This window comes from Hippoglossus stenolepis, chromosome 21 (assembly GCF_022539355.2).
Source record: "Hippoglossus stenolepis isolate QCI-W04-F060 chromosome 21, HSTE1.2, whole genome shotgun sequence".
Taxonomy (NCBI): Eukaryota; Metazoa; Chordata; class Actinopteri; order Pleuronectiformes; family Pleuronectidae; genus Hippoglossus; species Hippoglossus stenolepis.
The window spans coordinates 14,688,884-14,713,126 of record NC_061503.1 but is presented as its reverse complement, the minus strand read 5'-3'; the positions used below and the strand labels follow the sequence as shown (position 1 = coordinate 14,713,126).

The 24,243-nt window shown below is 43.1% G+C and overlaps 1 protein-coding gene across 1 annotated transcript in view; it reads right to left on the bottom strand.

Annotated features, from left to right (window-relative positions):
• Positions 1-24,243, bottom strand: part of nrg3b (neuregulin 3b) — a 177,097-nt gene that overhangs the window by 30,505 nt on the left and 122,349 nt on the right. Inside the window, exon 3 of the mRNA XM_035146551.2 lies at positions 1,238-1,311. Within this exon, the coding sequence (XP_035002442.2) occupies positions 1,238-1,311 (74 nt within the window). The remainder of the gene's footprint in view (positions 1-1,237; positions 1,312-24,243) is intronic.

Sequence of the window (24,243 nt, the reverse complement as noted above, 5' to 3'; positions counted from 1 at the left end):
TCCAATTTCTCTTCCTTGTACCTCTGACTTTTGCTTTATTTTTTAACTACACTACACCGCTGTCATGGGAATTCTAAGACTTCAGGGGAATTGTCTTTCGTGAGCAATGGCAAAGTGGAGACTTTCCTTTTCACTTGAGCTCGACAAAAGCGCGGCGAAGACCTCACCGAAAGATACGCACACGGTTTAATTCTAATATCTGCACGGGGGCAGCAGCTTCTGTGTGTGTGTGTGTGTGCGGGACAATAAAGAAGCACAACCTCATAATACCCGGTCTGACTGTGTGTAGTTAGTGAATAATGCTTTTTTTATTGTGTTGCTCATAATCAGATAAAAATAAAAAATCTCCATATTAATAAAAGATAAGAAACTGAAAACTACTAGTCTTATTAATGAAATACTCTTCTACGCCAAAGCACAAAAAGCTTTTAAACAATTAAATGAACCAGATTTGACCTGTTTATACGGTACTTTGGTGTTTTAACAACTATATCTGACTAAATTAAATCTCCTAATATGTGGACGGCAACTGTGAGATCACTATGATGCTCGAGGTGCGGTAACTCGGTGCAGTCTTCTCCTAAAAGGTAGGTGTCGCCGCTGAGAATAATACAGCAACACCGACAGAAAAAAGGCCAAACAGAAGAGGAAATAAAACACAAACAGAAACAGTTGTGGCGCCATCTTGTTTCCTCTCGGAGCACCGTTCCAGGTTTGGGTACATTTCTAAGGTTTGCCTAATCTTTACCAACGGTCTCTGCAGTTTCTCTCTCCAGGATCCATCTGGAATCTCTCTGCTCCCCCGATGAGGCGTCACAGAGATGGACCTGTTCGCCGACCCTTACCTCGAGCTCAATAAACGTTTTCCTTCCTTTATTTTCAAGAACAGCTGAAGGTTTTCCTGGACTCACCTGGCTTCTTCATTGTGCTTTACATCGTGGAACAAAGAACGAGAGATTCTACCTTCTATGTAGTAGAACTATACTAAAACACCCCCAGAGATTATTCAGATTTCTCTTCGCTAACATTAGTTCTCATGCAGTGTTGTGGCCACACAATGCTGTGGTGTAAGGATTAATTCAAAGCTGATCTCGCTTGATTTATATTCCTCTCACTGACACAGCACAATCAGAGCTGCGCTGAAGGCCATTTAACATGTGCTTGTTATGAATTAATTTCCGTGTTAGCGGATCAATACAACAATGCTGCTGGATGAAAAACAGAAAACAGGACGTACTTGGATCTGACAGGATGGCGTCTGTCTTGGGGACAAACTGGTCGCAGCGCAGTCCGTGGTAGCCCTCCTTACACCTGCAGGACAGACAGGGGGAGAAAAGGAAGATCTGAGATTAAAAGAGAGACAAACCGAGCAAGACAGCAATAAAATACAACATGAATTTATCAGCGGGAGGAGACTTTCAGATAAGGGAAAGTTGAGTGCAGGGGGAACCCGGACGGAAGAAGGAGCATAATGGCCGGGAGAGAGCGGAGTGCTCACCGAGGACCGAGGTGGTGGACAGAGATACACGGGAACTGTCAAGAGGGGTGTGGTGAGAAGAAAGAGAGGAAGGGGGAAGATAGTTGGGCAAGGCCTGAGCAGCGCCTGCACTCTCGCTGATAGCACATGACTGACAGGAATGCCAGGTCCCAGTGGAAGAGACGGGGGGAACTGGGATGAGGGGCGCTTGGCGTGATGCAGGCCCAGGCGCAAGATCTACAGCGGAACTGGAAGCCGCCGCTGTTGGAAGCCTCGTTTAAACAAAGTCCTGGCAGAGTCCAGATATTTTCCTTCATCATCAAATAAATATCCCTGCACGCTCGATGCCTTCAAATCCCTCAGCAACTGTCATCAATACACCAACTGGAAATATGACTCTCTGAAATCTGGGCTCAATATGTTGCAGAAAAGGATAAAAGATCAGTTATTCCACATTATGATGCATATAAAGCGATTAGCCGGCAACATTGAAACAGGTGAATGCTCTCTAACGTGGCAGATCGGTGTTTTTTTTGACACCGTCGAGCCACAAAGCCGCGGAAAATAATGAGCTTTCAAATCATTCACATTACCGACCGGCGGAGAATGAACTCTCGCCACAGATTTACACCAATTAGTCAAATCGGTCTATAATTCTTGTTAATAATCAGGCATTTTCCCAATAATGATTAGAAAAGTGTCACAAAAAACTTAAAAAATAAAGATAAAACACGCCACAATCAGTTTGAAGCGGTTTTCCTCGGGACTCAAGCCACAGTTTGGCAGAATCCTCAATATTCGTGTCTCTCTCTCTCTCTCCAAGAAGAATTGAGCGTTTTTCTTCCCCTCTGTCTCCCGCGCTGTGACCACATCCAGTGGGCTGATCCGTCCCTCTGCTCTTTCACGGCTTACGGGAGACAATCGGAGGATTTGCTTTGATGTGTCTGCTTCAGAATAAACTCGTACATGAGTGAGCGACGCGTCAGAATTGTCCATATTCTCTTTATTCCGTCAGGCATCAGACTTACCGGCGATAAACTCTGTGTGTGTTTGTGTGCGTGTGTGTGGGGGGGGGGGAGGTTACACTCACACGTTGTCCATCAATATCTGACCACTACATTTCTACCTGCGTCGCGGATCCCACATGCAGGATTAAGTATTGGATGAGTGGCAGGCAAGAAGTGAGCCGTTTATTCGTATTCAGCTTGGCTCGGAGGAAAATGAAGTTAAAAAACAAACAAAACAAACAACGACTCCGCCGCCGCCAACAACAACCACAACAACAACGACGACGATAAGTGAGCGATGTAAAAAACAAAACCCGAGCAGCAGTGGAGATCACACGTTGTTGGTTAAGTCCGGGATCAGAGTGAACACTGTGATAGATTGTCATACTTCTGCTGTTTTTTTTCTTTTTTTTTACGTCTCGAGCTGCAGTTTCAGCTCAATTTGCTCGGCTCAATATGTGCAGTTTATTAGCTCGTCTGTTTGCTCTGTGGAGCCGCCGCACAACTGATGGAAATAAATAGAATACTCGGCCGTCTAATTTTCGGCTCAGAGCTGCTGGTACTGCTAATGCAGCTGCCGCACCATTTTCATTAGGCGGCCGTTTCTTTTCAGTTTGCACCTGTTTAGTGAATTTTCTTTTCTGCTTCTCTCTCTAAAGGAAGCTGCTCCGGCCGCGTTGGGTGGAGCTGCGTAAGTGATGTTGCACATTAGGTGATGCGGTGGCGATTTAAGTGCACCTCCACTTACACAGACCAACCTCAAAGCACAACACGTGGAATATGTAACCCCAGCAATCAGGGGTCGCTAAATTGAAACGGAAAAAGAATAATAGACCTATAGTTAGACCCAGTTTGTGGAGCAGCGCGGGATCATGGGAGTTTAAATACTGACACAACTCAAATCCGGTTCACAGATGAAGTGATGAATTAAAGTTTTATTCACATTATGCAGCAGACAGAAATGCTGGCGGTGTGTTTTTCCTTTCATTTCCCCTGGTTGTTAAAGCCACAGGTAATAATGCAATTAAAAAGGCGATCAAAATTGAAACGTCTCATTAACTTGAAGAAAGTGATGGATTTCTCTGGGTTTGCACATTGTCGGAAACATTTTGGATGATGTAAGTACACGAGTTTAGTTGTTTTTCAGACATTTTAATTGTCTTAAACTCGAAAGATGTAAAAAAGAAAATACTTGATGGTGATGATGGATGTGCCAGACAGCAAATGGGGCAAAGCTTTTGAAACCTCGGCGCCGCTCAGAGTGATTGGCACCGCCGTCGAGCTGCGGGGGCGTGATCGGCGAAACGGTCATTTTGCGTTATGTGGCAGTAAAAATCTCCCTAACGGCGCCTTTTAAATCGTGGCCTTCATTACCCGTTCAACTGAGGTGTGAAAAATATCCTCGAATTAAACCCCCTTAAATCTTCAACCCTCGCACTCTGTGTCATTTCATTTCAAAACTAATAAGCAAAACACACACACACACACACGAAGAGGAGGAGATAAAAAACTTGATTTTTGTACTGTCATTATTTCTCATTTGACCTCAAATCAACTTGAAAAAATACCAAATGCAAATTCCCTCGTATTTTCCAAACTGTCTCTCACCGCTCTATATTTCATGCAAACACACACACACACACACACACACACGTATGTACACATGATGATGCTGTGATGTGTTGTCCCACAGAACAATACACAGAGCTTTCAGTAGACTACAGGGTGAGAAAACCTAATATGACAGTAATGAAGCAAAAACCATGATATAAATAACACAGCAATATTGTCGGGGTGACTTCCCTGGGATATTTTGGGGAGATGATTATTAATGAAACCGATGGAGATCAGAAAAAGCCAATAAATCTATTGACGTGATAACAATGAAGGTGAGTCAGTTGGAGGGTGGCACGGTGGATCAGTGGTTAGCTCGGTCTCCTCACAGCAAGAAGGGTCCTGATTTGAATCCGGATTGCATGCCCCCCCCCCCAACCCAGCTTCCTCCCACAGCTCAAAGACATCAGACTCTAAATTGACTGTAAGTGTGAATGTTGAACCCTCAAAACAAGGATAAGCAGATAAGATAATGAATGGATGTATTTATAACATCAGTTGGACTATCAGGGTCATTATTCATAATTCACCCAATATCTAATTCAGGATAAAAATCTGGGGAAAAAAAATCAACATAATTTAAGTGAACAGAAACAGATGCATTAATGAAAAATTCCGAAAGCGAATATCCATTTGAAAGTTATCGTTAATCACCACAGAGACAGACCATTAAATCAGAGCGGGCATTTACAGTGAAATGGAATATGCAAAAGCACAGTCCAAATGACTGATGCAGAGATACTAGACGAGTTACCAAATTAAAACTGCTTTTGTATGCTGGAGAAAATTAAGTCGGGACCACAGGGGGAGAAAGGGGCGGAGTACTGACACGTGCATCCGTCTTGCAGCCCGCGTTCAAACTAAGTATTAGTTCGGAAAATCTGTCACACGCACATCAAAACAAACCTGTAGCGTTGACTGATGACGCTACACATATAATCTTTGAGCAGCCCTACGTCCTCAAGCTGAATCATCTCGTAAAAAATCACTGTCCCTCCTCCGTCAGCGAAACAGCCAATGATCGCACCGCAGCAGTCAGGGAGGCACCCGAGGCAGCCAGTCAGCTTCCAAGGGTAAATCGATCCCCCCCCCCCCAAATCACTCTGCTCACGCCCAGGGACAGAAGGTGTGAGGTAGCCGAGGCGCCTTGTTAGTATTCTGAATCACAATCCCAAAGGCGGAAAAGCCTGTCTGGCCTATCTGTTTACGTATGGGCCCCGCTCTCTGTTTGTCTACGGCTCCATCTCTCTGCTTCCTGCCGCCTTTGTAGCAGTGCGAGGCGAAGCCATCGCTCAGTGAGATGCAAACAAAGCTTTGTAAAAAAGTGTTTGTGTGAACATGGCGTCGAATGCCTGAATAGCTGATAAACAATGTGAGATAATGACGCGCTTTGAGTATGTGTTCGGGGCGTGCAACTCCGGCGAGGGGAACTGGGAGAGGAAGGGCTCGTGTTCGTGTGTGTGCGCGTCGGCGTGTTTCAAAAGGGGGGGTAAACATCTCGCAGTGAACCCAGATGTGTGTGCATTTGTGGAGTGGGGCACACACATGACAGCTTCCTTGAGTGTGTATGTTTTGTATCCTGCAGCCACTGTGTGTGTGTGTGTGTGTGTGTGTATGAACAGCAGCTATAGACTGAGAGCATGTTTTCCCCTCGCGGCTCGGAGACTTCCCAGCTGCTTTTAACACATGTTCCAGTCACAGCGAAAACACACCTCTAAATCTGGAGGATGACGGAGGGGTGGGGATCACTGCCTCGCGACTAATTACCCTGCCTGTTAATTAGCACGAAGAAAAATAAAGGAAGCTAAGGGGGAGGCATGAGCGGTTCGAGGAGGAGAGAAGGGATGGGGGAAGTGACGGAGGCGACCAAACCTTTTTCATTTTTTTCCGCTTCCTACGCCCCCATCCATATTAGCTGCCACATGTCCTATAAAGTAACTCCATATGAGGTGTAAAGTGATGAGGCGCCACGGAGGCAGTGCGGCTTGTTGGAGGTGGGAATTGCTCCTGGAGTTGCTGAGCAGACGTGCAACTTGCAAAAAAAAAAAAAGATCTGGTTGTCATTGATGCAGGATAAATTGTATAATGCAGAGTTCAGAAAGGGGCTTAATCCCTCACTTTGAGCAGCGTTTTTGCTGACGAGCGGTTTTTAGCGACGTGTGCAATTCTGCTGCGCGGCCGACGGAGGGTCTGATAAAATACAGTTCAAGGTTTCACAGGATGAGTTGAGTGATTTTGTTTAAAAGCAATAAATTAGTCAGCTGGACGGCACGGTGGTGCAGTGGTTAGTGGTGCCGCCACACGGGTTACTTGATCAAATCCTGGTTTCCTCCCACAGTTTAAAGATGGGGTTAGGATAATTGGACGCTCTCAATGGAAGTGTTGAATGGTTATTTGTCTCTATGTGTCCTCTCTCGCCAAATGTCCGCTGGGATTGGCTCCAGCTCCTCCCACAACCCGCAGAGTATAAGCGATATCAGTAACGGATGGAAATTACTCCGCTCAGGAAGTTAAAATAAAGTTCAAAGTTCATTCTCAACCTGTAGCAGCTCCTGTTGTCGACTCGCAGCCACACAGCCAAAACTTATCCTTTGAATACTTCTGTTTCGGGTGGATTCAATTAAGATTACACAGAATTGAGGGATCAAATTATGTTACATTTTGGAAAGTGTGAAGGTTTCCTCTTGTTTCCAGTCTTTATGCTAAGCTAAGCGGCTCCTGGCTATAGCTTCATGCAGGACAGACATGCTAAATGGACTGTGTTTATATAACGCTTTTACAGTCTTATCGACCACTCAAATTCACCCACTCATTCATACACACAGCATTCAGGGGCAATTCGGGGTATGTCCAGTATCTTCCCCAGAGGACACTTGGGAATGCTGACTGGTGGAGCCGGGGATCGAACCACCGATCAGTGAGCCACACGGGAATGGTATCAATCTTCTCCTCCTGCTCTCGTCAAGAAAGCAAATAATCACATGTCCCCAAACGTTTCCTTGCTCCTTAAAGGACTCCTCATCCACGCTCACTTCGAAGCTGAGGTTCAAAAATCATATTTCACCTCGCAAATTACATTCAGAGAAAAATGTAATGGAGTGTAAATGGAAATATTAACATCTACGTCCATAGCACCGGGGCAAACTGCATATGCTGATGAACATCATGTGGTCGAAGGCTCCAGAACCAAATGGACCTTGCGCTGAGACTGTTTTCTCGTTTGAGTAATTTATCTCATCGCACCAGTGAACCGTCCCGAAGCATCTGAAGAGGAAATGAGCCGTGATTAAAATAAAGTAGTAAAACGTCCTTGTTTTGTCATTTTCGCTGCATATGTAGCATTAGGATTAAACAAAGTAAATGTTCTGCTAATTCAACAGGGTGAATATTTGATCAAAACACATAATTTAGTAGATGTAGCTTTAGACTTTTTGTAACGTGTGTTTACTGGGTTTGTGTGTATGCAATTAAAAATAAAAGGCAGTTAGTTTATATTCCAAGCTACAGTTCACCGAAGTCAGTTCCCCGTGATTCAAAGCTGAATGGTTTTTGAAGGTGACTGGCAGTCGCGGGGATAATTCCATCCCTAATGGAAATATTTGGCTTCCTGCAGGGTTCAATAGCACAGTTCCACCACTTAAAAAGAAAGGGTTAAGCACAGTCTTGGTTCATACTGTTCATATGAAAGGCTCTCGAGCAGCGTGTCTTGATTTATCTCTACGTTCTGTATGTACAACTGACGCTGGCTCGCCCTGAGCAATTCACTATCGCCAGCTTTTCAAGGTTTGCTGTTCGTGCCAAAACGAAATGAATAACCTATTTCAACGTGGCCATTAATACATGACATAGACATTCTACTACACCAAAGAAGAAGAGACGCCGCGTGCTGCAAACCTTGGCTCTTAATTAATTTCAGCGACGCACGATAATGTTTGGGTTGTTTACAGAAACGCAGTAACTTTGGACTGAAAAACGATTTCCCTTCATTACCTGACTTCGTGAAAATGACTTCCTCCAGTGTCACTGTCAGAGGAGACGGTTGTTTGGCCGCGCGGCGTCCTCTCACCACGTCCTACATTTCACATGGCACACCAACTGGCGCAGTTGATGTTGTTAAGTGTTACTGAATTGGGCGTGACCTCCCAATTCCATAACTTGACCTACAAGTCATGCATAATAAAAGATTTGCATATGCATGGGAAGCATTGGATGCAATATGGCATTATGGTAATTGCTGAATATTGAAATAAATCCCATTCATTGTGTGGCGTTGGTCGACTGCTGTGGTATTTTAATTTGAGATACGGCACCTGCTGCGCTCCGTGATACATTCCTATTTCATCAAGTGTATAAATACAGAATGGGAAGGAGGCCGAGGGCACCCGGTAGATTTAAGCTGTATTTGCTTTTGCACAGCCGCCTAATTTCCACCACTGGGAAGGTCAGGATGAACTAACTAAAATCCATTTTTTATGAGAAGAAAAAAAAAGCAGACATGCAGTGATCCAATTGCTTTTATAACAAGGAATCAAACGCGTGCACGTCTCACATACATGCATGCACATGCGCGCACACCCGAACCTCACTCTCAATATCAAAGCCTAATCAGGGGTTGACACTTCGCTCATTGTTATTGATGGGTTACGAGGGAAGAATGGGCTATGAGTTGGCGGAAATCTGCCATAGATTGTTCCGTGGTTTAAACATGCACACACACACAGACCTACACACACACACACACACACACACAAGGCCAATAAAGACAGTCTTCTTCTTCCTTTATCACAGACGCCGTACATATTCCTATCAGTCTTGTGCAGCAGTGCAGGTAGAGTGGACATGATTTATACCTCGAGCGAATTTGATGGATGTCTGTTACTGTGTGTGAGCTGTTTACATTGCAAGAGTGATATGCAGCTGTCAGGATGTGTCTGTGTTTTAAACTTTTCTAAAAGGAAGCCGAAGAAAAAAGAAAGAGGTAAAGCGAGAAGGACGACTGTCACTGTGGAACTTTTCTTTCCACTGAAATAACTGCGAATACGTGGGTACAACATAATGTGGACATAGAAGTTAGACGTTTGTATGTGTATCCTTATTAATCGAGGTCACATTTTAATACCTTGAGCACTTGGAATATGTGGATTGACTGAAAACTTTGTTCGACATGTTGCAAGAATATACATGTGCCAACATATCTTTATAAATAAATAAGGTGTTAATACAAAATATATACCAATATACATGGAAACACTTCCCATGTGGTGTTCCACTTGCCGTCCTACAAGATTTACCCTTTGGAACAACTCTACTCTCGTCTGTGCAGCTAAAAGTCCCCCGATGAAGCGACTGATACACCACGTTTGTCACAATCCAACAAGGAAATTCTAACAATCTGAAGAGTAGGACTGTGTGAAAAGCAAACGGTGTTGTTCTTCTCTTTGCCTTTTTCTCACTGCAACACTTGGCTCGGGAAAGTGAGAAAAATGACACAATAAAGTCGCTAAACCCTGCATGTCAGCTCGCTACGGGCCGTTTACCACCGAGCGCTTACCATAAAGGTCAGAATATGGGCGCACTCCAAATTTAGGGGAGGCTGGTTTGACATTTGGGGAGAAAGGCTGGTCTGTGGTGCTCGCTCTCTATGCACAAAATAATCAAAGCGTGGGGAGGAATTGAATCAAGTGCACATGCACTAGCATTTTGAGCACATAATGTAGTAAAATGTGGCTGGTATGCACCTGCAGCTTTGCTACGGACGTGGAAAGTGTGATGTATGATTGAAGCGCTAATAACACTTTGGTCTAAACTGCGAGTCAAACAAATGTAGTCTCAAATATCAGGCAACTACTACAGGCAACAAGGGCCTCATTATGGTAAATCAGCCTTTTTACTCTTTTGATAAATATAATACACTTAGCTAAGGTTACGCTGTCCTCATTTCTATTACAACGTTTCACTACTTTTTGGATCTTATCCTGCATACATTAGCAGCCCTGCTAAATAGTGTTTACAGTATATTCTATTTTCTCGAGCTGCACCCTGCTATAATTGCTGCTGCAATGTCCCCATTCTGCTGCAGGGATCATTACATTTTCATCAGCTGAGACAGTAAACAAGGCTGCTGCCGCTTTTTTTTTTTTTCCTTCTTCTTCTCTTACTGTCATTCATCAAGATAAACACACACTTACACAAGCCCGCTATCAAATGTGATCTGAGCTAACTAACAAACATAAAATATTTCAGTGGACGTGCGGCAGGAGGAACAACACGGCACACAATGTTCTGGTCCGCCGTGCTCTATCTGCCGTGCTCTGAGAAGTCATTAAGCTCATGGAGGATGAAGACGTCCCGGCTTGTTTGCCTTGCACATCAGCGGGGCTGAATGTTAAAGTGGGAGCTGGCACTGTATCACGCGGGAGTGCGCACTACATCACGACAGAGTTCCCGAGCCGCGAGTCTGTAACAGGTGCTGTTTCAAAGGACGGGAGATAACAGAGGGGAAGAAAAGGGTGAGGGGAGACGGACACAGCCTGAGACCGCTGAAGGGGATGTATTCCTCTTCATCTTCAGAGATTTCTTTCTGCTTTCTCTTCCTGGGCGTGTGCGTGTGTGCGTGTCTGCACGAGCACACGTGTACACAATAGCGATAGAAGAAGAAATATTGGCAGACTGGGAAAATCTTTTCTATTTCTGAAGAGAATAATACTTTAAGCGCTGCTCTTGAAGAATAAGGATGAGTTTTCGCAGCGGCCCATAGAGGTTAAATATTCATGAGATTTGCTCTTCTAAACTGGAATAATACCAGACATCTACATGGTGTACCATTAACCCCCGCGTGTCCCCTCAAACCGACACATTTCTTTATATCGCCTTTCCACTTCTGGTGATCTATAATTTAGAGGTTCACTGAAAAAGAGCCTCCACACCGGATTAAAAGAAGGCAAACAAAGATTATCTTTCCCCCGTTTGAAAGACAAAGCCATTTTTTCTGAAGCATGTTCCATTTTCTTTTGCCTTGTTATCTCTCCGTACAAGCAGAGAGGAAGCCGGCACGGCACCTGCAGGGTAAATAACGGTTTCATCCATCAAGTCTATTTACGATGATCGTCTGGTGTGTTTGCACAAGACTTAACGTATCATCAAGAAAGAATCAACAGCTGATATATATTCCGTCGAGCGAAAGCTGCGTAAATAAGCAGCTTCACTCCAGCTGGGTTGTAATTGGCTTCATGTCTCTGTTTAACCACGTCGTGCCACCACACTGTCATTCCCCATCGCCATAGGCACTTTCTTCAGAGTCAGCATAAATATGCAAAAAATGCTAATTGAGGTCTTCAGGACAACTTCTCAACTTTTTGTTTACTGTGGTTATTTGTGTTTGTTCTGGCCCCCCAAAAAATGAATAAACACAATGAAGGCCAGTTGTTCATTTAGCCTGCAGGGGCACAATTTCGCTAATCAGATCGACTTCAAACTTCTTCTTGCAGTTATTTTATTAGATTAAAAACGTAACAAACAATAGTCGGTTGGAATTGGGGTGAAAGCATCCAACTTGGAGAGAAAATTAGCCGAGCCCGAGGCAAACGGACAAGCTTTCTTTTTTTTTCTGTCCGAACCTGAACGGAGCCCGATGTTTTCCACGTTTACAGGCACCTGCAGCATCAAAACTTAAGTCGACAGCCCAGCCAACTTTGCACAGGATCATCTAAAGTGTTGCAGCCAGAGACCTGAGCTCCCACAGCAGCAACGCTCTGCAACTTTCTATCCGACACGAGGAAAGAATTAGCAGTGGTTACATTAATCTACACTTAGTAATTAAAAGATTATAATCCTCAGGAAGGGAGGATCACCGCAGGCCTGTTGTATTATACTGCAGTCGTTACATATCGGTGTACCTAATAAATCGACAAGTGAGTATAAGTGTCACATTGATTCCTCTAAATCCACGTCCCCGGTATTTTCGGATCAGGTATCTGACAAACGGGGTCGGCAATTATTATCATTGTTAATGTCATAACACAGTGGTGAGATGAAGATGATGATTAGATGAATGAATCCATTAATAAAGTATTAATGAGGTGAGCCCGGTTTGAGTGGACGCTGCAGCAGGTCCAATAAACAAGAGCTAAATATTTCTCCATGAAGGGGTTTCAGCAGGGAGCTTTACCTCAGACTGAGTAATGATGCCTCATTCCTCATTGCTCCACATTTCATATGATGTGCTGCTTAATAGAATCGGACAGAATTTGACCACCGGGGGGATAAAGATACAGGTTTACAAGCGTTTTTTTTTTTTTTTTTACAGATTTACTTTAAAATGTTAAGGCGAGGCCATAAAGGAGAGTTTAACACTGTCTCTAGTTATGTTTCTGTGTTAATCTAATGATGATGGAGACTCCGAGCCAAACAATTCTCTACCCAGATGATGTGTATTTGTCAGTGTTGTATTTTGGGATTTCTCCGACTAAAAGAGAGCGAGATGGCTTAATATTTTGATGGAGATCACCCCGGCTGTTTTGGAGACACCAAACAGGTTATGAGAGCCATCAAAACAATATCTCCCACGAATCACCAGAGACGCTTCTGCCACTTTTATTATTCATTACACTTCCCCCTTTTTTTGCGAGCAGCGTCTGGTGCCAGACAGCCGCAGCACAGACTTGGCTGCCCCGCGCTATGATGCAGCGCGTTACGAATTTAGCAGGGGTGTTTGAACTGTACCTTGAGAGGACGTAATATGTAAACTGTAATAAAGAAAGATGGCGAGAGAGAGAGGATAAAGCCCAGCAGAGGCGCAGCTTGTCAGCGAGGTGCGTAAAACCTTTATCCTCTTCTGTATCGTTTACATGCCCCTTCAGGACTAGTGCCAATGAAAACGCAATTAAGTTCAACTGTGTTGTTTTGGATCCATGACAACAGATAAAGAAAATACGGCCCTGGCACAAGTCAGTACTACAACCGATTCCGTTTTATTTGTCAACAGCCAACAACTTTACCGAAGGTGCCAAGACTTTAGACGGGGGGCGGCACACGCCCCAATGGTGTGTGGAACTTTGTCCGTTTCCTCAATCCGTGGATCACTCACATGCTCCATAGAGGGAACATATATATATGTAAACGAGGGGGGGGGAAAGATATCACATTTCTAAAATGTAACTGTTCATCTATGTTAAATCATCCATCCATTATCTACTCTGCGTATATGCTCTGAGGGTGGTGAGAGCTGGAGCTAAGCCCAGGTGAGAAATATGGACTAATCTACTATACACTGTTAAAAGTAATTCAGGGGACCATCACTTCATTAAATGCATGGTTGCAAGAGGAAAATAATCCAATTTATTCATTAAAATAAATGTTGAGTTATGATGAAACGATATTGCTGATAATTAGATCAACTTAATATTGTGTGTAATTTCAAGTCAAATTGTAGTACCTTCAAAAAATTGGCTTGACAACTTAATTTGTATGAATTAATACGGATAATGTGCAGAGACTCAAATAAGCAGAAACAGCCCTTTATTGAATCTATATATATATATATATATATATATATATATATATGTTATGTGCAGTATTCACATTACACAGTGGCTTTGAGGGGAGCCCTATTATGTGTTGACATTCTGACATTTACCGTTCCAACACATCGGCTGCGCCAACTCCGTGAAGACAAGTTCAACGTCAACACGTGTGTGACTTGCTGCAGCAGGAGACGCAGCATTGTGTTAATTAGTGGAGACACATTTTCACATTTGGTATTTTAATGAGTGAAAAACACATTTACTTGTTTTTTCCTACTATTATTATTCATTTCAGGAAAATCAAAGTCTGTAGCTTGTCACAAAGTGGAGGACGTTTCAGAGCAGTTCAGAGGAGCCGAGTTCCCCTTCGCTCCCCGATAATTCAAATCTTGGTTCTGTACGTTTGATCATTTGGATTTTTGGAATTTCTTTTTCTCTCCTTTTTGATATGTGTTTCTTCTCCTTTCCCTTTTCTTCATGTGGTCTTTATGTAATACCAGAAGAAGATGTGTTTGTGAATTTGGGCTGTTATTTAATCCTACAATGGCACGACACATAAAATGTTTGTATAGAGACAAACAAACATTCACACTGACTTTCTCACAATAGTTTAATTTAGAGGCTGCGAGTCTCTGGACTGTGGGAGGAAGCGCGAGTACCCAGAGAACACCGACGTTCGAACCCTCTCGCTGTGAGACGATGGCGCTAACCACTGCACCCCCGTCACTATCTCTGGTATAAGTGTGTAATTGTGGCCTTTGTTTGCTTAACCTCTGCCAGAATATCAGATTTAATAATCTCTCCTCCCCTGCATTTTTCTTTCAATAACAAAAGTACTGGTGTCAAATAACCGTCATTAAACGACCTTTTAGTGTTTCAGTTTGTAAAAAAAAGCTTGAATCATGGGGTGAGAGTGGTGTTTTTCTTGAGACTAGCAATCTATTCTCAAAGGAGAAAACATTAAAACCATGATTATACTGTGATTATAGGATGAGACACTGAGGGTTAAGGTTTATTTATCCTTTTTTTTACAGTACACTTAACACTTGACACAGAGTATCAACACTTGTTGGAACGATGTCATTATTTCTCTCCTCAGCGGCAACAACATCCACCTCCAGCACCTCAGGTCGACTTCACCTGTGAGACGCATGTTCACCCACCCTGACCCTCTTTTACACAAATACAACCATTGTTATCTCACAGTGAATTACAGGAATTATCTTCAGGTTTTTTATTTAATTTTGTTTGGAAAAAAATTAAGACTTTATGACATTTTCTTGAAGAGAAGGATTGGGATCCATTTTTTTTTTTACTTTCTTTAACATTGTGCGATGTGTTTTCATTGATTTCTCAGAGAAAAAGCTAGATGGAAAAAAATTCGACATGTTTAGGGGACTGATATTTATGAGTGTGTGTGCAAAAAAAATCTGGATCTAGCAATTACTTATATTAAATAACTAGGTGTACAGGTGTTCCTAATAAAGTGCTCACTCTGCAAAGGAACATAGCAAATTAAAAAATGTCATACAAAACAATGAAACTACATTTTTAGTGTCAAACGAGAGCTTCAGTCACAAATTAATTTCAAGATAAAGATAAAACCGGACAGAAAAGAAGAAGGTGGGTGTCAAACGTTTGCAAACGCCATCCATCATTCTCACTAAGCCAATATGTAAGTTTCCTGTGTGTGGTTAACCACCGCACTGCACTTTCAGTCAATACTACAAACGCTTGATGATTGGCCGACGCGAGCGCCACACTCAATGATTTTCACTTGTGAGATGACACGGTGAATGCCCCCGAGAGCCGGAATAAATAGCGCGCTCCTGTCATGTGCGTGGGATTATGTTGTAGTTTCTCCACAAACATCAATGATATTAGTTATGCCCATTTCCCTGCTCCTCGTCTTGCCCTACATTCTACAAATCTGGCTCTGGTTTTTTTTTTGTGTGTGTGTGTTTTTTTTGTATGTATTATGGATCATTCTGCTCTCTGATGCGTAACAAGAGTGCAGAAGCCACAACGTCCACGTGGCTCCAGGTGTTTCCCTCTGCTCCACATTCGTATCGGGAGCTCATCAGGGAGGTCGAGCCGAGTTAACTTTTCTGTCTGCCCACCCACACACCGCTGAGTGGGGTCGCCGCATTTGTTTGTATTTTTTGTAAAAGGGATTTTCGGCAAAGAACGAGGACAGTGCTGCCTTTTGTGCCCAATGTTTTCGGGATGCTGCTGACATCTGCCTCTACAACCATAATCCCCTCTGCTACATTCAGCATGATTGGGTTTAAATCATTGCAAATGCTAATGGAACCTATACTCGAACATGCACACAGACACACACACACACACACACTGGGTTACAAATACCCAAACACACACAGAACGAGTGCACAGAACAGTCAAGGCAGAGCTTTGTCTGCAGATGAACTGACTTGGAGCCAAACCCTCTGGCTCAGCTACAGTATCAGCTGTAAAAGATGGATTAGGTTCCTCTATAACTACTCTCACACTGAAGCACAATGTAATAAGTTGTGTGTGTGTGTGTGTGTGTGTGTGTGTTGTGCGAGAGAGGCGAGGGTAGATCTTTAAGTGACTGGCTGCACACAGCTTCGTCCTGTGTGAGGTTGTGTTTACTCCTGCGCGCTGCCGATGAGTGCTGCAGGTTTAGAGGAGTGTGCTCTGATAGAGATGACTGGAACAGTTACACTGCTCTCAAACACAAACCAAACAAGTGTCTGGGGGGAAGAGGAGATTGCTCCCATTGTGATCAATCTGACTGGCTCAGCCAACCAGCCTCCAATAGATGGTCACAATTCTTTACCCTGCGGGGAGACGCCATTACGCAACACGCCGTCATCTCAGCCCGGCTTAAAATCTGTCATTAAACTCACATTGCGCCGGGTGCCTTTGTAATTGTCGATTCAATATCTCACAGTACGACGCAGGCTGGATGCAGCCTCAATGTTTTTTCAGGCATAATGAAAACATATATATATATTTTTTTGTTGTCTACCACACCTGAGGTTATTTGATTAATGTTCGTGCCGATGGGAAACACTGTCAACGTCAAATGATTGATCCCTGAGGCCATGTGTAGTGAAAACTGTGTTTATTGCACCGATACCTTTCAGGGGCAGAAGCTTCAGCGACAGAAAAACATTAGTTTTAGAGAGAAACAAGGAGACGCCGGTAGCTTTGTATCTTTTAAATTTAAGAATCAACTGTTGTATTTCTGTCATGGCCAACAAATAGTAGGAAATTTATCTTTGTAACAAAAAGGTTGTATTCAGCATGCACGTCATTTGGGCCTCAATCGCCCCCTGGTGGCTGGCTGCAGAATAGGTCGTAAATCCTGCCTCATCCATGTTAGCGCATGGGACATGAGTTGAACTAAAAAGTCTAAATGAACATCAAATACATTTATCTCAAAGTTGGTTTCTTTATTTTAGGTACTTCTCATCACAATGATGTATGTCCAAGTTTTCATTTCGGTTTTAATTAGTTATTAATTAGGTTTTAGTGGCTCCACCTCCCGATCACTACTGCACAGAAGTTTAAATGACTTCATCGGTGTAAGACGGCAGCGTTCGTATATATAAAATATATAAAAATAGGGATCACAACATACTTCTAATACCTTACTGAAAAGAATGAGAATATGCTAATACATACTATGTGTTCTTCTACCTTTCTGATTCTATTTGTAATACCCAGATCCCAGATAAATAGTTTATAGCTGTAATATTAACCCTGGCTAGGTAGATTTCACCACCCTAAGCAGGTCAATGCTTTGACACGGCACAAATCTGAGCCCCGGGATCCGACTGGAGCACAAAACAAATACAGTCCTTAGGCTGTGGGAAAACAAAATCCCCCACTAAAAGATTTAAGGAATGGATTTCCCATTTAGAAATAAAAAATGAGGCAGCGGAGCAAAGTTATAGCAGCGATGCTAATTAGAAGCGAATTGAGCCGGAGAAATAACCTCACGGTCTCACTGCGGATGTCAAGCGTATAGATTTTCCGCGTGGACAGTGATCTATATTTACTATACACTCTGTAAATACACCGATATTTTATGATTTACCTATCGGTGAGTTTTTCATGTGAGCAAGGGCTATTTTTTAAGTCGTGGACAGCTGTGAATTGGTATCGATCGAATTCTTATTCAATTCCCCCAGTTTTGCTGTTATTACAGAAGCTGAGATGGAGCCTGCGCGGCCTGTCTAAGCAAATGTGGCTCCAGAGCAGAAATAGATGACCTCTGTTGCTTTAATTACCCTTGATCCCATGCAGCATGGTCAGTGTGGTCCTTTTTTAAACTGGCTGGACTCAATTATTTACATTCATTAGTAGAAAGAAAGGTAAACAGGTAAATTTAATAGAAAAAAACGTCAATAGAAATACTACACTTTTACCTTCAGGGCCAGTTTTGTATCATTTGTTTATCACTTCAAAACTAAAATAAACCCAAATCAAGCATCTGTCTGAGGGAAGCAGGGCTCCAGCAATACAGATGTCAGTGGATCCGCTTCCACGTTTAGCCCCTGGTTAAATTCAGTGTATCTATCTGTGTCACACTGTAGAGAAACGGCTAAAAGGATGAACATGAAAGTGATGGGCAAAAAGAAATGAAACCGAAGGGTGGGTGAGTCTGGGAATTATAAGAGAGGAAGCGTCAGCGTGGAGTGCATCAATGTCAGTCAAGCTCCAAACTCCAATGATGGTGGCTAATTAGATTTCCCCCATGCACAACGAATCACGCTCAAAGGGAGAAACATTTTGCAACTCAATAGCCAGCTGACATACGCTGATAGCATTGTCAACAGTCAGCTGTGCAGCCCGCTAACATGCTCCGAGAGGAGGATTAGGACTGATAGCACAGATGCTTGTTGTGTTTACATGCTGTCACAGGTACGACGGAGGAGAACATGGAACAAGTGTGAGGATGAATAAATGAACGAATGAGCGAGTGACCTCAAAAAAATGTAGAAATAATTGCAGCAACATCAGGAGGAAATAAACATACCAGGTACATCAGTTTCTAATTTAAGAAATCAAAACATCATATATATATTATACATTATATTACATGTGTTTATATACAGTATATAGGTTCCCTACCTACTTTCGAGGGTCTCACAGGAAAAGCTCCAGCGTGTTCTCCGGCGTGATTTGATCTCATTAGTAACACACTCTGTGTTCGCTTTTCTCACTCCTCACACTGCACGCTGTCAGAGCCGTATTGAGTAAACGCTGATGCAAATTCAACCTTCCCTTGCTGTTTCACAATAAAACTGTTCAACCGGTGGAACGCGGGGAAGGCTTTTATTGTGAAACGTGGCTGCATCTGTCACTGAGGTAATCGTTAATCACTAATACATCGACGAGAGGAGACAGGCACTGGTCTCTGCGCTCCTCCTGGGAGCATGTGACGTGAAACCCACCACTGAGAGTGTGTGGGTGCACTGCTGCAGCATCAAACCTCAACCAGAGCTGAACTCTTTAAGCGTTTAACCTTTAATTACTGAAAACCAGGGGCGTTGCCACAGGGTGAGCAAAGAAGGCCATTGCCCCTGAGCTGAGAGCCCCCCCTTCCGTCCGTCCACAGCAACAACAGCCCCCTCACACTCAATGATCGGAAATGTACAGGAACAACACCGAGGTCGGAAACCTCCTAATGAGGCCCCATGCTTACAGCTTTCTATCAAAAGGTTTGTAATTTTGGACCTCGACACCTACCTACCTACCTCCCTACCTCCCCACCCACCCACCCATCCATCCATCCATCCATCCATCCATCCATCCATCCATCCATCTATCTATCTATCTGTGTTTGGCCTTGATGCGGCACACAGTGTTTTAAGAGTGAGTTACGGTTCATTAAAAGTGAAATCTAAAGCCCTTTAACAACCCGCTGGATTGGCCTACATGCTGCTCAGAGTTTCTCTTTCACTCGTCCATCCAGTCACTAGTGCTGCACCGTGGAGTGGAACAAAAATCTTCAATTATTATCGTGCTGGCAGAGACAAAACTTTCATTTGGAATCCAAGATGTGTCAATTCACAGCGGTTGCTTGGCTTCCTCCTCGGTTACAATAATGAGCACGAATAAAAGTAACATGAAATTCAAACAAGCCAAAAGAACAGGACAATATGGAAGGACCCTATCCTCTGTATATGTTTAAACAGATATTGTTTGAAACAATAATGGTATTTTTTATAGTGGTGGCACTTTGCAAAAACACTAGATTAGTCCTTTTTTAAGCTGTAACTGTCAATATCATGCACAATTTGTTTCCTTCCAACTGATTCATTTTGCATGTGAAGTGCTGCTGTAGCTCCTAATTACTTTCTTACACACTGCTGATTAGCTATGCCTGGAGCCCAAAGCTCCTTGTGTGCGCGTGGGTTTGCATGTGTGTACATATGCAAGAATCCTAATCACTTCTGTTCCCGCCGAAATAACAACACATCTGCAAAATCAATTTCTTTGCCGCCAGTAAATAACCATTTGTCACGAGATGAAGAAGAGAAAATCAAGGGGGTTTTCTGCCGCAAAAAAAACAGCGCCTGACCGTGTCTGATTTCAGGATAACGGATCACACATGTGCTGAATTGCAAAGAGATCCCTAACTCTGTCCTTTCCACTTTGAAGTGGCAGTGATTATGAGATTACATCATGGAGTGAACAGGGGTAACCTTCAGTGTTTTATCTCTGCAGAGCCACCGGTCAGTCCACGTCTCTGGCAGCCGGCCTTTTCACCTGGAACACAGTGCGGCCAGATGTCTCAGCTCATTAGCTCTCAAACTATTTCAAGAGAGGAGTTCCTTCTCTGGTTTGGTTTGTGCTAGAAGTCTTTTTTTTCTCCATGCAAATCTAAGTTATGCACATGTTCTGCTTTATAAGTGAAAAATGTAAATCGAAGGGCTTTATTTAACGATCTAAGCAGCACATAGACCAAGTGCATAGTTGCTAGTGACGGACAAATAGGTCTCTGCACCACTACGTAAATTCTTCATTCATCATGGGTGTGTTTTGGGGCGTAACATGTAATCATCTGTGTCATCCCTCCCGTTAAAAGCCAGGTGTCCTTGCCCCCTGGTGGATTGCTGTTGTACCTGCAGATTTGTAAGAGCGGGTAGTGCGAGAGAAAGGCTTCGCTGCAGAGGAAGCGCTTTTCACTCTGGCACGAGCCGCTCATTGGCGTGTGTCTAACAAGCAGAGTGTATGTTGAGTCGCTCAATAGCTTTCGACAATGTGTTTGACATCACCTCGTTGTAAGACCGACCAATGGGTGCTTACATGGGTGCAACTGGAAAATAACACCCGTGTTGGTCTGAAACTAGCAAAAGAAAAAGGCATCCTGTTTTGTGCCACTTTGTAAGATTAAAGACTAAAAGTAAAGTCAATCAGATTAAAGTCCCCATTATAGATTAACGTTCGTATTTAGAGGATTTGCCAAATAATACTTCTGATAGAGGCAAATAACTTAATAGCATTTCTGATGAGAAACGAAAAACTTGATCAAACTCCAGGAGAAGATAACTTCATTTCTGCCGTGCGGTGGTCAGGCTACCAGCTGCTGCTGCACCTCTGTCAATTATATGGGTAGAACATGAAGAGAGTCTCTGCTTTTCATTTTTGTGCTTTCATGTTTTCGCTTTCATGAGTACATCGAGATGAAAACCATGCAATCACTGTTAGAATCATTTAGAGGTAACTCTGCTGGTTTGTTGTAATCGGCCTTACTTTCTACACCGCTCCACTGTTGGATGTTTAAAAGATAATAACGCCAGAATAAATCAATGTCTTTCCTTTATTTCTCCTTTGTATGTTCTGATAGTGAAGCCTCGCTATTGCACTTAATAAGGTAATGTTTTAAAGTTGTATTAGATGTGTGTTTATGCGATATGGAGTCGTTCACAGATAAAGAAACGGGCCATGCACTTATAAATAGAAATATTTGGGATCTAGGTCAGAAAACCCACTGACATCTGGCTTTTGTCTGCAATGGAAACAGATACAATCAGCTTTCACTCACGGGTCAAATGACTCTGCAGTAGACACAGGTTTGTGTCTGGGATGGAAACATGACACATGGGCGACAGTGATAGTTTGGCACGACAGCGAGGTGAGAGAGCGATTAAGTGTCGAACATGACACGTTCGATCTGTGGGAAAAAAAAGAGATAACACCCCTACTGGGTTTACCTATAGTCAAATATCATATCTAATCAATGTAGCGTGTGGTTCACTTTGGTACTACAAGATAGCAAAGAGAAAGTTAGATGTAAAGTGTTAAAGTATTTAAAACAAGGGCAACACAAATCTCTATCACTGAAACGCGTGATTATCTCCGCGAGTATCCCACCATGTTATTTCCTTGCATGACAGCCTCGGTTAAACAGGTAAGCAAACATAACAAAGAATGAGTTTTATCAAGGCAATTATCTGAGCAGAGCTGCGCCCGTGAATGTATTCCACTCTTGACTTCTCTTTGATGAAAGCAGCAGGAGCCTTCTCACTCCCTCCTCCTTATCGCGCCGTCAAGCCAGCCTGCCTGCTCCCACACTGCGCTTGCCAGCAGAAAGGGCACCGCTCGTTAATGCCAGCGAGCTGGAAATGAGTCACAGCACCTTGTCACGTGGCTGATCTGTGCCCCGAGGGCGCCCTCTGCTCGGGAACTAAAGAACACGGTTTTCCTCACTCGTTGACATTCAGCGCTGCTATCATGACTGCTGTTCTCATCAAATTGGATGGAAAAGAGCAAATGCACACTTTGAGTAAGATGTGGGGAAATGGACTGCAGGCCCTGCCTCGTGCACACGAGACCCTCTGCTGGTTGCAGGGTTTGATTTTTTTGCTTTTGCATATTATATTCTCCTCGGTGGACATGCTGAGCATCGAGCTCACGGCAGATTTCAAATGTGTGTAATTAATAACGCAGCCAAAAGATAAAATGAGTATTCATGTGATAGATCTCGTAAAAAAAAAAGACAGATTTTCTCCACTTCCACAACAATGTTTTGCCATTATTTATGCTACAGTGTTTTACAATGAGTGATGAGAATGTGAAATGGAGGAAAAATACATCCAAGCTTGTGCACACACCCGGGAATCGCGCAACACAACTTCAGTGGCGCGTCGGTGTGCTGAGATCATATAAACATGCAAACAGTTGATTTGCTCTGTTTTCGAATGGGAGTTTGGGAGAGATTTGATGTAATGAGGTTATTTTCCGCAGTTTTCCACCGCTCTGTGTGGAAGATTGAGATAGTTTGCTGAGTGACTTCAAACTGTCACATTAGCATTAACAGAAAGGTCAGAGCCCGAGAAAGACAAATGCTTAGATTCTCTCGGATACTACAAGCTAATTAGTCGGATAATAGACGGCAATTAATAAAGCGCTTCCTACACACTTGTACATTGTATCACCAATTTGTGATTTGTGTTCGCTGCTGCAAGAAGTTAATTTGTGGTGAAATGTAGTCATTTAGCCCTTTTGGTGTAACCACTCGCCATCAGTCTGACTGATCTACTTCATTAGGTTTGTATTCAGAGGCTCCCGACTTCCGCGGACTCAAAGCTGCCGTTAAGCACCAAAGGAGCAGATATGTATGCGGGTGGAGATTACCCAAAAGGAGCCGACATCCCCGAGGTGCAGGCCGCAGATTTCCTCTTACACTGTGCAGAGTGCGCTCCAGGGAATGGGTGGCCTAAATAAGAAGCGGCAGCGTCACACACAGATGTTATTTTTGTTAATCAGTAAAGAAAGTGAAGCAGAGCTGTTTGCAGTGGACGTAGGCGCTGTCGGAGTGATCCGGTGACTCACGTGTGGCCGCTGCTGCCGACACAATCATAAAAAGATTTGTAAGAATAACACGCTGATAATAAACGTGCATTGACGTATTTTCTCTGCTGGAGTTCACCCTGTTATCCCGAAGCTTTAAATACATGTGGCCCATTAAATGTGGTGCATTGAGCTAAATGCCAATGTCATTATATCAACCTGCTCCCAATGCCTCCCATGTTAGCAGGAATAATTTCACTATGATTTCAGCAGGTATAATTTCACCATGCTCGACATCTCGGTTTAGCATGTTGGCAATGTTCATATTTCATAATTAACACTTCATCAAAATGCAACTAAGAATGCTAGAAATTGTATATATTATTATCTTATATTTTGATGATGAACAATTGATGGTGGTCTGGATAATAAGTTACTTAAGTCTTAAGATATTTTGTTAGAATTTATCCATCAATCAAACTTTGCAGGTGAGAGCAGAAAATATCATATTAAGACAGACATGAGAAAAAAAACAACAAGAGCAATGAAAATAAACATTTAAAAACAATTTGAGATGAAGGTCTAATAAATTGTGTATAAGTTATGTTGAGATTTGATAAATCAAGTACAGGTCTGTCACACACGTCAATATTTCCCAGACTAAGTGAAGGTTTTGACAGCTGGTGGCGCTAGAGCAACAGTCACAGGCCCGAACACATTCAGGACTTTTTGGAGCCATCGGTGTCTGTTCCAACATTTCATCATAGCGGTTGAGTTTTTCCAGTCGTGACAGAAGTGGTCAACCGACCAACTGCCTCGCAGAAAAACA